Source organism: Paraphaeosphaeria sporulosa, assembly GCF_001642045.1.
Source record: "Paraphaeosphaeria sporulosa strain AP3s5-JAC2a unplaced genomic scaffold CC84scaffold_2, whole genome shotgun sequence".
NCBI lineage: Eukaryota > Fungi > Ascomycota > Dothideomycetes > Pleosporales > Didymosphaeriaceae > Paraphaeosphaeria > Paraphaeosphaeria sporulosa.
Window position 1 is genome coordinate 4,904,933 of NW_017253361.1, and position 11,167 is coordinate 4,916,099.

Sequence of the window (11,167 nt, forward strand, 5' to 3'; positions counted from 1 at the left end):
ACTCGCCCAAACAAGACACATAAGAGACACCATCGCAGTGGCCGACGATAAGAACTGAACGTGCTGTAGCTACATGCATGAGAGCTCGGGATACTCTAATAGGCCATAGTTCGGCCGCCGTATTATAGAACGAGGTACAACAGTAAATGTGCTCCTGAACTCCAACTTTTTGCATCATCCCATGTGCATCTCGAGCCTTGGTAGAGGCCAAAATCTGCCTCCACGTCAGCGATTTAGTTGTAGAGATGTCAAATCGTCGCATCTACCTCTCAACAATTTCCAGAAGTAAGCGAGCGTCAGCCTTCGGCCCCAGCTCCCAGCTCTCCTCCAGCAACTCCCAATTCTAGTCGAAGTCGGCATTAGCTTTCGCCCTCTCTCACTTCTCTAGGAGGAAGTCGCAGATGTTATCCATTATGTTTGATTTGGGTTCTTTCTTCGCAAGTCGCGGCACAATCCAGTACGTGAACTCAGAAGCATGCCAAAACAGAGATATTTCAAATATTTCAAAATCATCCAATTTACCATAACGGATGTTGTACCATAGTCGTGATCGACTACAAGGTGTTACCAAGATTCCAACAACCGTAGATGGCGAAGTAAAAACCAAACTTCGGGTTGGATGCTTGAAACTCTTCGGCGTGCTCGAGGCTAACTGGAATTAAGATGTCGACACCAGTGGGATGCGAAGAGATCGAAGTCTCTCTATGAATGGGGAGATGACGCTGGTGTTGCGTGCGAATGCTATGGCACCTGCCCTCTCCCATCCTGTTCGTAAGTGACACGGAGTACTAGACTTCAGGAGCACACCTCATCCTGTAGGAACTCACTATATGGTACAGCCGTAGAACTATCGTACGATAATCTATCCTGAAATCTTACTGCTACAAAAGTCCAATCTTTACTGTCAGCCACTGTGAACGTGAGTGAGCCGCTGAAGCACCGGCCGTGGAATCAAATTGATTGGAGTTGAGCTGTCGACACGGGGGATCATGCGAAGCGTGATGTAAGAGACTAACATCTTGATATACGTACGGAAACCATGCTAGTGCCGCGGGTGAATGTTGATGGGCACCTGCTACCAAACTCTCCTGGGTCGTACATACATTTTCAACGCTCTGCTCCATAGCCAGCTGCTCCATAGCCAGCTGCTCCATAGCCATCTTACGTTCTGCAGGATACTCCAAATTCATAGCAAGCATTCAACTTTGTTTTCGAATAGTACCGGTACGTCCAGTATGCACATCGTCTACTCATGGCTTCACTCAAGGTACGGATCCCGCAGTTTCCGGGTAAAGGAAATACAACACGCTCATACTCTTATCAAGGTGCCACAGATCTGCATCTGCTCATACCAGCAGCAGAACCCCCTACCTGTAGCTTGTCAAGGTCACGCACTGCTCTCTCGGGCTAAACAACGCAGCACACTCAACCTATTTTCGAGAGGCTGTAGATCCAGATCTACGTATCCCCGAGGCAGATCCCGCAGCCTACGCTTTCCTTGGATCACACACTGCTCAGTGACCCAGCAGCATCGCACCACGCCACAAAACATCCTACGTAAACATGCAAATGCACCCACCAAAGGGTCTCTCTCTACACTCCGAACACATCAGCAATACTTGGTGGTTCGAACAGAACAACATGCTCAATGTGGGCTGTTACACATTCACCGAGATACCTGATCCAACACAACCCGAATCTTCACTGATAGATCTCCTATACGCAGTCCTAGATGTGGCTGTACGACCACAACCCCGCCCATCTCCTCTCACCCTCGGGCTATACCGCCAGTGATCACCTTCACCTTCACGTCCACTTAGCCATGCCTCCCCAGTGTCCCACACCTTCTCGCCGCCGACCTCCCCCCGACCAATTCGCCCATCCCATCCCACCCCACCCAGCCCTCCACCCTCGCTACCAGACTTTCTCCCACCTTCGACGTCACGACCGCCAGGCCACCCGCACGGCGACTTCATCAAGTCCCGACTGCCAAATGTCGTTCAACTGCCCATGCCATCCGATCGCGCCCACTGACTCGCACGGCACCGACAGCCAACGGGCCCGAGTGCGACTCGCGGTCGCGATCTGATACCCAGGATTCCCCTGTGAGCGTCGCAGCCTTACGCACGGGCCGGCGAGGCTTGCTTGGCCTGAGTCGCACCTGACGCCGTCACAGACGGTCAAGATTGTGACTTGGAACATGGCTGCGCGGCGCGCGCCGTGCACGTCGCAGCAGCCGAGGCGCTTCACGGCGATATCACCCAGCTAGTATAGGGCAAGGCAAGCAATCATTCATCTTCAGCACAAATTTCATTCGCACTGTGCTATGCTATGTTGTGCTGTGCAGCCCGAGTCGTCGCCATCGCGTCCGCCCAAGCACGCGCGCGCAACGCGCCATCCCTACAGTTACAAGATTCGTAATGGTCAAGTCCACCACCTTCAGATCGGTCCAACATCGGTGTATCGATTCAATTCAGACATTAGATCACCTCTTCCCTCATCTCTCCAATCGAGTTCCAAACATTCCAAAAACCAGCTCTTGTACAAAACGATAGGGTAATAGTGCAGTGCAAACTCTCTTCTAGAAAGCAGACAATCAAGAAAACAACAATAACGAAACCCGCTGGGTATGCAATGCACTCCGGAACAAACAATCAAGTCGCTAGAACGCAGAAGCCACTGGAGGGGGTCTATATACGAACGGAAAGGGTGTGGTGGTGGGGATATGTACATGAGCTACGCAGTAGACTTGAGACAACTGAGATAGCGTCATGTCGTGACATGTAGCATGGTAGGAAAACGTGATTAAAACAAACGTAAGTGGCGTAGATGTAGTCGTGAATAGGCATTATGTGAAAGTGTCGTGTAGACGTTGGAGCGCGCGTAAAGCAAGCTGGTGAGAGGGTGAGAGGTCGGCGGAGGTGGCGTTGAAAGGCCGTGGTATTAGGGTTTAGGACATCCTGGATGCGAGTATGGCGAGTGCTATTATCGCGCCGATTAGGAGCGTGCCGACTCCGGACATGATTCGGTTGAGGTTGCGCCACCAATTGGCCTTTTGGAAGGATTTATCGACAACAGGGCCGAATTGATCACCGAAGCGCTGCTCGAAATCTAGCTCGCTCGCTGTGGTTTCTTGAATGGTTTTGGGGTCGGGCGGCAGAGGTAGGAGCGATGCTATCATCCAGGCTGTTCCATGTATTAGCACAACGCGTCCATGCGAACCATGTTTAGGGACGAGCTTACCAAACGGGAAAATGAATCCCAGACAGAAGAACACGATTTGCCTGTTCTGACGGCTAAACAGCGCCGCACCGAAGTTCTCGTCGAAGGATGGGGCTTTCCACGCGCTTAGCTGGGCCTGGCTGCGATGGTCGGGTCGTAGACGAGGGGTGAACTGTTCAAGGACATGCCGTCGGGGGCCGCCGACCGCGTAGACATCCTGCTCGATAGGGCCTTCGGACATCATAGACACACTGTCTGCGCCCGACGCTCGCTGGTGTGGTCGCCTGCGGGGGTTGTATATGCTGAACGGAAGGTTTCCATCAGACGGGGTATTGGTCCTTCCGCTGTGCGATGTCTGTAGCCGTGAACTGGGAGCTGATTCCGAGATCGAATCTGGTGCGCCCAACGACGTGCGTTCGCCTTTTCGGTAGTATACTCTGTGTTTCGGTTAGCATTGGCACAAGGGCATGCCGTGACGGTTTCATACCTGGCCCACGCTGGGATCGTGCTCGCGATGTACGTCGCCAGATCAGACTGCGACGAGCTTGGTCTGGAGGAGGAAGGCGACCGCGAATCGCTATATCTCCGTATGAAGGATGTCTTCATCCTGAGCGGCGGTGATTGTAGAGGCGAGATGGTGTCATTGCGCTCTTCAAAATCGGACTCGGAGCCGGGACGGTGGTCTGAAGGTCCGGTGATGGGGGAGAACAGCGGCAACGGTACGGCAACCGATGATTCTGTGAAGTTCGAATTCGAAACGTTGTCCGAAGAAGAGACGCTGGAAACTGTCTGCCTCCTCCGCGGTACGACCGATCTGCCCGTTGACGGATAATCATCTTGAGAGACCGATTGTGACCGCGCGCTGAGGGACCGTGAAGCTCGCTCGATTGAACGAGAACCGCGCTCAGATTCGGATGCGATTGTCGAAAGCTGTGAGCTCCACTGGTGTACCTGTGTGCGAGGATGGTTCATTCGTGACGTGATGGTCGGAAGTTGTTCTTGCGACGAAGCCCATAAGCTGCTGGCTGAAGCCGCGCGCACAGTTGGGTAGTTGACTCGTACTCCGGAAGCGACGGTTGCTGTTTGCGCTTCATGAATAGTCGACGCAGGTTGTGATGCGGAACGCGGACGTTCGCTGTCGTAAGAATAGTCTGTATAAGTGAAAGAGTGTGCAGAGGCCTTTGAAATGGGCCGCTGTGCTGCTGTAGTAGCGCTAGTTGAAGCCTGCTTCTGATGGTTGGATCCAGACGAGGGAGTGTGTTTGTGACGATTTCCTGGCAGAGTGCTGACACTGACAATGGATGAAACTCTATTGCGATTTGCGTTGTGGTGAACCAATGATTCTTCGCTGTTGGTCGAAGCAAGCGATGCTGCAGATGCGCGTGGTGTTAATGCGTGGTTGTCGGACGGCGCTTCGGCGCTGGACGGAGGCGAGGGAGAAGGAGAGACAGCCCGGATGGTAGACCTGAGCGGAGAGGAGGGAACTTCCTGAAGTACCTCGAAATCCTTTTCGTTCCTGAACAGGGAGTCAGACGTGGGCGACGACCGGGCTGTGCTGCCCTGGGAGAAGCGACTGGACAACGGCGAAAATGAAGAGACCACGGTCGTGTCGGCGTCTGACGTGTTAGTGGACGTCGAGTGTCTGGCTTTCTTGGAGTCCAATGGCTTGGGGACCAGGGTCGGGCGTGCCTGCTGGCTTGCTTCGAACTTTGCGACCGTCTCTGAAACACGAGACCCCTTGCGCTCGAACGTGTACCCTGGCTTCTTACGAGGCGGTAATATTTGCGAGGCCTGACTGGGAAATGGGTTCTTTGAATAGACATCTGGTCCCTGTTCCTCAACTATGCGGATGGTGGGCCCGGCATACTGGTTGGATTGCGAATCTGAGCGTTGGTGCAAAGGCTTGCGGATGGGAGAGACGGTCCTGGAAGAGGGTGGTGAGAACCTGGGAGCGCGCGCAAGTGGAGACGAAACGGGCGAGTCTGAAGCAGAGGAGCGCCGGCGAGCCGAGGCCGACATGCTTCAGCAGCTGGCAGCAGCGTGGCCTGGGGAATTCCAGTATGGGAAGAGTCGGCGCGTTTTTCAAATGTCGAAGCGAGACAAGTCATTAAGACGCGTAGGAAAAATGATGACAATGAGAAACAAGGAACGGAGAGGAAAGAGCGCGTCAACGAGCGACGGGAAGCTATACAGACATGCCCAAAATCCAAAAGAGCGACAAACGAGGGCCGTGATGGCATTAAAGGTTTGGGAAATTCAGAGGGCAAGGCCACGGAGTGGGCAGCGCCTGCTAAAATCAGATCAGGGAGGGCGCGGCCTCGTAGCTGCTGCAGGTGCGCAGCTCGCTTCAGTGCGTGCCTTCCAATAATGCCAGCGCACGTCGACCAAGGCAGGGCACGGATGTGGAGGCGACTCTCTCGGCCTGGCGACGCCGTATTGCAATGGCTGTCTTAGGATCTCCCTTCTGGCTTGCGGAGGGGCTGCGCAGGGCGGTCTGAACACCGTTCGGCGTGGTGATTTGACCCAGGAGTCCCCTCGCCCCCAGCTATGCGCCCCTGTCGCGCCCGAATCGAGGAGCGCCTCTCGACGCGATGGTGGATCGTGAGTGCAATCAAACGGGAGGACCACTGACGTCTGGCGCACTGGGCCGGGCGCGGCCTGCGAGACGCGACGGGGCCCGTGCGCGGAGCCAATGCAGGGGGAGCGTTGCTCGTGGCCTGCCGCTCCGGGGCCGGGATGGCGGATCGGCGGTGGAATGGATTATCGATTGTCCAGCGGGCGTTCGCTCGTGTTTGCGGCGTCTGCAGGCGGGCGGGCGGCTGTCGACTGCGCTCGTGTTGGCCGGCTGAACAATAGCAAGACGCGGGGTTGCTGCTCCCTTAAAGCCCATGGCCACGAACCCGCAGCACTCTCCCCCGCGCCTTGTCGGCCAGCCTCAAAATGCCGCCGCCGCCCAAGTCCTGGAAGGACCGCTTCGGCGCGCTCGAGAAGATGTACGAGAAGCACTTCAAAGGCGGTGAGTAGCCATCCATTGGCCGGCGCGCGCCCGTTTCAGCTCCACCCGCGGATTAGACGCCCGCGCGATGCACACCCGCTCCACCATCTCCGCTAGAACCTCAGATTCTGCAACAACTGCTCGAGCATGTCTGACGTGTGGCCAGCTCCCAAGCCTCCCGCCGTTTCTCCCACCGCCGCGGCTCTCTTGTCTGTGCGTCCCGCCCACCATGTCTATACCCGTCCGCCTATCGTCACACACGACTGACGACTAGTTGCAGGTCCTCTTCACCGTCGTCTACGTGTTGCCCTTCTACCTGTCCTCTGCTACGCGCCCATCCCCGCAGCTGACGCGCGATGCGCCCTCTTCCATCCGCGCGAGGATCCGAGCCGTCACCTCCTCGAGTATTCTTAGTGCAGGCTTGACTGTCTTCGTGCTGCATCGATCCGGCGATCTCGCCGCCGCGGATATTCTCCGCCTCCTCGGCGTGTGGCCTGTTTCACCAGTCGACTCCGCCAAAACCATACTGCTCGTAGCCATCTTGTTTGCGGGGCCTCTGTTCGAATATGGAATAGTAGACGGCCAGCTCAAAGACTGGGTGAGAGGCAGAGATGTGATTCAAACGCTCAGCAGCTGGATTGGTTACAGGAATTATGTCGTGGTGCGTCAATATCTCCTACACCACCAAAGAGACGCATACTGACCAACGCAGGGCCCTGTCAGCGAAGAGCTCATCTGGCGCGCATTGATCATCCCGCTCCACATCCTCGCAGGCTTCTCCGCAAACAAGATCATCTTCCTCACCCCACTCTACTTTGGCATTGCCCACGTCCACCACCTCTACGAGTTCCGTCTGACCCATCCGCAAACCCCGCTGCTCCTTGCCGTGCTCCGCTCGCTCTTCCAATTCACCTACACATCGCTGTTTGGCTTCTTTGCCGCTTTCGTCTTCATACGCACGGGCAATGTGTACTCAGTCATTCTCGCCCACACCTTCTGCAACTGGATGGGTCTGCCGCGCTTATACGGCAGGGTGGGCGTGCAGCCTGGTGAGCCGATTGGGCCACCGGGTAAGAGCGACGAGCAAGCTCGCGGTGAGCATGTCCACGGGCCGGCGTGGACTCTGGCATACTACGTGCTTCTAGTTGTGGGCGCTGTGGGATTCTACTGGCAGCTGTTTCCGCTGACGGAGAGCTCGCACGCCTTGCCTGGTGCTCCGAAGAAGGGATAGACCTGTAGTAGGTTGCTAACTACAACATGTAGCGTTCGTTCATGGAATCAAGATGAGAGAGTTGTTATAGGCTTGGCTGTTCTCCACTTTCCTGGCGACTTGTCGAACATCTCATGGTAGAAGCATCCCATGTCGGCATATTTCCTCCTCAAGTTACACCCTTCCTTGCCGAATACTAGATGCGTGCAAAGGTTCGACGGACCACATTCGTAGTATTACAGCAAGATAAAACGCCAAATCTACATGAGAGAGTAGGACACGCCATAGCTGCACCATCTCCCGCGCCAACACTCAACAAGATGCTGTGCTGAAGAACACTGTGAACATGCGTGGCCGACATACCTGCTTTGACTGCGGCGAGCGGCATGAGGTTTGTGTTTGAGAAGGCGGTGAGGACGCAGGTGCTTGCGCTGATCAGGGCGGCTGCAGGGCCGGGGAGTACATTCTGGGTTGCGGCGGCCGGAAGGCGCAGTCGCGGGACCTGATGTACGTGCCTGGGGATGCTGCAACTCGGTCTATCATACAAGTGTAACTTAGAGCTCTTATATGACATTATGTCGTGAGTGTTCATATGGGCATTGCGATCAGTGGGGTTCATCGCGTTCTACCTGAGGGGCTTGAGATGGAATGTCCTGTTGTAACTTGACGAACGTGTTGTAAACTGAATTGCTACAGGAGAAGGTGCTGTTCCAGCTATTACGGATGGGGGAGACAAGGTGCCATTTTAATATTGTCGCTTGCCGTTCTCCTGTCCCATCCAGGGTACACCTTTCGGATCTGCAGGTTTGGAGGCCACTGATTATGTCTATATATGCCTTACTATTAGTTATTGCTCGCTGGATGCCGTAACATGAGATTCACATAATGTGCTGGTATGTTTAAGCACGCGTACTATAGTGGGCTGGCTGAGCAGACCGCTCTCTGTAATACGGGTCCATCGCCAGACCACGAAGTTTGCACCGCGTTATTTGTCTAGCTATTCGAAAAGTCTAGTCAGAACGTGATCTGGTGAACAGTTCCTCTCTCCTGCTGAGAACAATGGCAATGCTCAGTTGCGTTTTGGCACAAGGTTACAAGGAAGATTCTAATACAAAGACACTAAAAAAATGTTCTGCGACCTGTTTTGATCTGATCCAAAGATAGACGTTGAAATGTCATTTGATGGCTTGAACAATGCATTCTTTGCCAGACATTCTTCTTTGTTCACCCAGTGCTGTCCACTGGAGACCTTTGAAGCGTGATTTCTGCATAAGAAGCTATGGGAGGGCGGACGGAAGACAACATCCCAAGGCATCGCAAGGTTGTTTCCCATAATCTATCCTTCTACAAACGCAGCATCGTAAAGCGTCTCGTAAATCTTCTTGTACCACCTCTTCGAGATCTTCCACCAATTACTTATTCAAGTCTCATTACAATGGCACGATGGCGAGGCGGAAGTTACAAAACTATGGCTGATCGAAATGAAGCCATACGAGCAATGAATGAATTCAGAAGAGCAACAAAAGAGGAAAAGCGAAGAAAAGATAAAGAAAAGCGAGACAAACGTAACGCAGATAGAAGAAAAGCAGCTACCCCCAAAGCCAGGGCTACCCGTGCCGCCGTGACTGGCCGGTCTACACGCAGTACAGGGAGTCGATTCTTGTTCCCAACAACCGGCACAGGGCGCACTGATATGCAAACTGAGTACGATAATATTTCGAACGACATGCCAAAAGACTGGCTACCAGCGAATCTCAGAGCCAATATCAATAAAATGCCCCGCCCCAACCTTAGGCCTCGCGGCATCGAGAACCCTGGCAACCATTGTTATTTGAACTCAATACTCCAAGCTTTCATGCATATGCCTCAGTTTCTTCACTGGATTCGCGGCCATGTAGTTACACAGAACTGTACCCCACACTGGGAGCCTGAGGACCCTGGTACCCGACCTGATGAACGTATATACACACACGGGCCATGTATATGCTGCAGCATGAAGGCTTTGGTAGAGGAATATTGGGGCCCCACAGATCCATTGACCCGTCCAATCCGTTGGACTTCTGCCTCTCTAGAAGCGATCAAAAGAATTGCATTCCAGAACTTCGACACCGGTTTCTCACTAGAAACTGAAGCAAGATTTGTTCGCGAGCAACAAGAAGATGCACAAGAAGCTTTGGTCTTCCTTCAAAATGTGCTCAACGACTACGACACTCGCACAGACCAATTCGACGCAATGTTCAGGCTATGCCTTGTCCCAATGCACACCTGCACCGACTGCGGGAAACACAAAGAAGCAGTCGTACAGACCGACGCTAATCTTCTGGTCACCTTCGATAAGCAGACGCACAACACCGTCGCAAGTGCCATCCACGACAAGTTCGAGAAATACCCCGGACCAGAATCTAAGTGCGAGTCTGCGACCTGCGGAGGTGCCAACACCGACAAGCTACAAGTCTGGATAATCAGAGCAGCACCTCGCATCCTCACCATAACGTTAGTTGTTTTTGACTACCAGGAGGATACCCCGATCAAAAAGCTGCACGCGGTTGAGATCGGGGAAGAGCTTGATCTCACGCGGTACCAGGAGGTGAAGGTTGTTCCCCTGAAATACAGACTGTCCACCGTCGTCTCACACAGTGGAAATACCGCGAACGCCGGACATTACGTTGCCAGTGTGCGGAGCCAGGGCGCCAGTCCTTTTTTCAATATCAACGACCATCGAGTGTTGTCCATCAACCCCGCAGAGTTTCGAGCGAATCCGCAGAGACCCCCAGGGGTGCGTACTATGCAGGGATTTCAGGCTTATATGTTGACGTACATCATGGATGAAGCGCCAGTCGAGCGCTTTCTCGGGGTCGGGGCGAGGGAAAGAGCGCGGTTGGCATCTTGAAGCTTGATCGTAGCCCACTGTTGGAGGAGGGTGGGGGAGAAGGTAATGTGCTGTATTGTAGCATTTCACATTTTCTTAGTTTGATTCAGTCAATAGAGTTGTGCAAGACATGTCGATAGATCATTCATGTAATTCAAAGAACTCATATAATACGAAGTCCCAGGTAGAGCGCTGCATAAGTTGTCTCTTCTGATGTCCAGGTTCCCGATCGTACCCCATACATGGGCCGTCTGCACGCAGATATCCACTCACTTTTGTTCCCTCGTTGTACCAAGCGGATTAGCATGATCTCATATTTCCAGTTGCCATATCTACATGCCTAGTCTTGATTGAGAGAGCGAACGGCTTGATCCATACCGCGAGGGCTATAGAGAAATTTAAGCTATACGTCTCAAGATCATGCAGCGCTGTGCAGACATGCACCTGACTAGGTTTGGTAGAATAAAGTAGAAGATGTAGAGTACAGCGCAGCAACGTATACAAAATGCTTCACTACCAAATTGAAGGTTTGAATATTATGTGCTGTGTGTTGGTTTCCCTGCGTGACATACTCCACTCACCCGCCAAGCGTGAGTACAACATGATAGTAAGAATAGCGTGCCCGTTATTGCTTCCACCAACAGGATTACACGCGGAGAGGTGAATTGGAGAAGCCTCGCCAACGATTAGACACAAGACGAAAAGGGTAAGCTGTAACAATGAAAGGCCGGCATTCCTTGATTTTGCCCTTAGGGTTCTTTCATCCAATCCAAAAATATCCAACAGTGCATTTGAAAAGAAAGAAAAACACGCATCATTTATCAGAGTACCTTCCTTCTGATGATCCGCTCTGAACGACGAGTTGTTAGGG

General features: G+C 53.3%; 3 protein-coding genes across 3 annotated transcripts; 2 read left to right on the forward strand and 1 right to left on the reverse strand.

The window, feature by feature from the left end:
- Positions 1 to 2,841: 2,841 nt before the first annotated feature.
- CC84DRAFT_517689 (uncharacterized protein) lies at positions 2,842 to 5,382 on the reverse strand. The gene is made up of 3 exons (XM_018186583.1): positions 3,710 to 5,382; positions 3,244 to 3,659; positions 2,842 to 3,186 (listed from the first exon to the last, which is right to left on the reverse strand). The coding sequence occupies exons 1-3, from the start codon at positions 5,239 to 5,241 to the stop codon at positions 2,951 to 2,953; spliced, it is 2,184 nt and encodes a 727-aa protein (XP_018041419.1). The 5' UTR covers positions 5,242 to 5,382; the 3' UTR covers positions 2,842 to 2,950.
- Positions 5,383 to 6,162: 780 nt separating this feature from the next.
- CC84DRAFT_1083230 (CaaX prenyl protein-like proteinase Rce1) lies at positions 6,163 to 7,448 on the forward strand (the record flags this gene model as incomplete). Its single annotated transcript, XM_018174005.1, has 4 exons — positions 6,163 to 6,242; positions 6,343 to 6,430; positions 6,498 to 6,878; positions 6,930 to 7,448. The coding sequence occupies 4 exons, from the start codon at positions 6,163 to 6,165 to the stop codon at positions 7,446 to 7,448; spliced, it is 1,068 nt and encodes a 355-aa protein (XP_018041420.1).
- A 1,414-nt stretch (positions 7,449 to 8,862) lies between these two features.
- On the forward strand, positions 8,863 to 10,335 carry CC84DRAFT_1238324 (cysteine proteinase; the record flags this gene model as incomplete). Its single annotated transcript, XM_018183935.1, has 1 exon — positions 8,863 to 10,335. The coding sequence occupies one exon, from the start codon at positions 8,863 to 8,865 to the stop codon at positions 10,315 to 10,317; it is 1,455 nt and encodes a 484-aa protein (XP_018041421.1). The 3' UTR covers positions 10,318 to 10,335.
- Positions 10,336 to 11,167: the final 832 nt, after the last annotated feature.

What these genes read in the sequence shown, in the direction of transcription:
- CC84DRAFT_517689 (XM_018186583.1), bottom strand. Translation starts at nt 5,241, where the DNA reads ATGTCGGCCTCGGCTCGCCGGCGCTCCTCTGCTTCAGACTCGCCCGTT. An exon ending in ACGATCCCAGCGTGGGCCAG is followed by an intron (nt 3,660 to 3,709) that starts GTATGAAACCGT and finishes ACCGAAACACAG; the next exon opens with AGTATACTACCGAAAAGGCG. An exon ending in GGGATTCATTTTCCCGTTTG is followed by an intron (nt 3,187 to 3,243) that starts GTAAGCTCGTCC and finishes TACATGGAACAG; the next exon opens with CCTGGATGATAGCATCGCTC.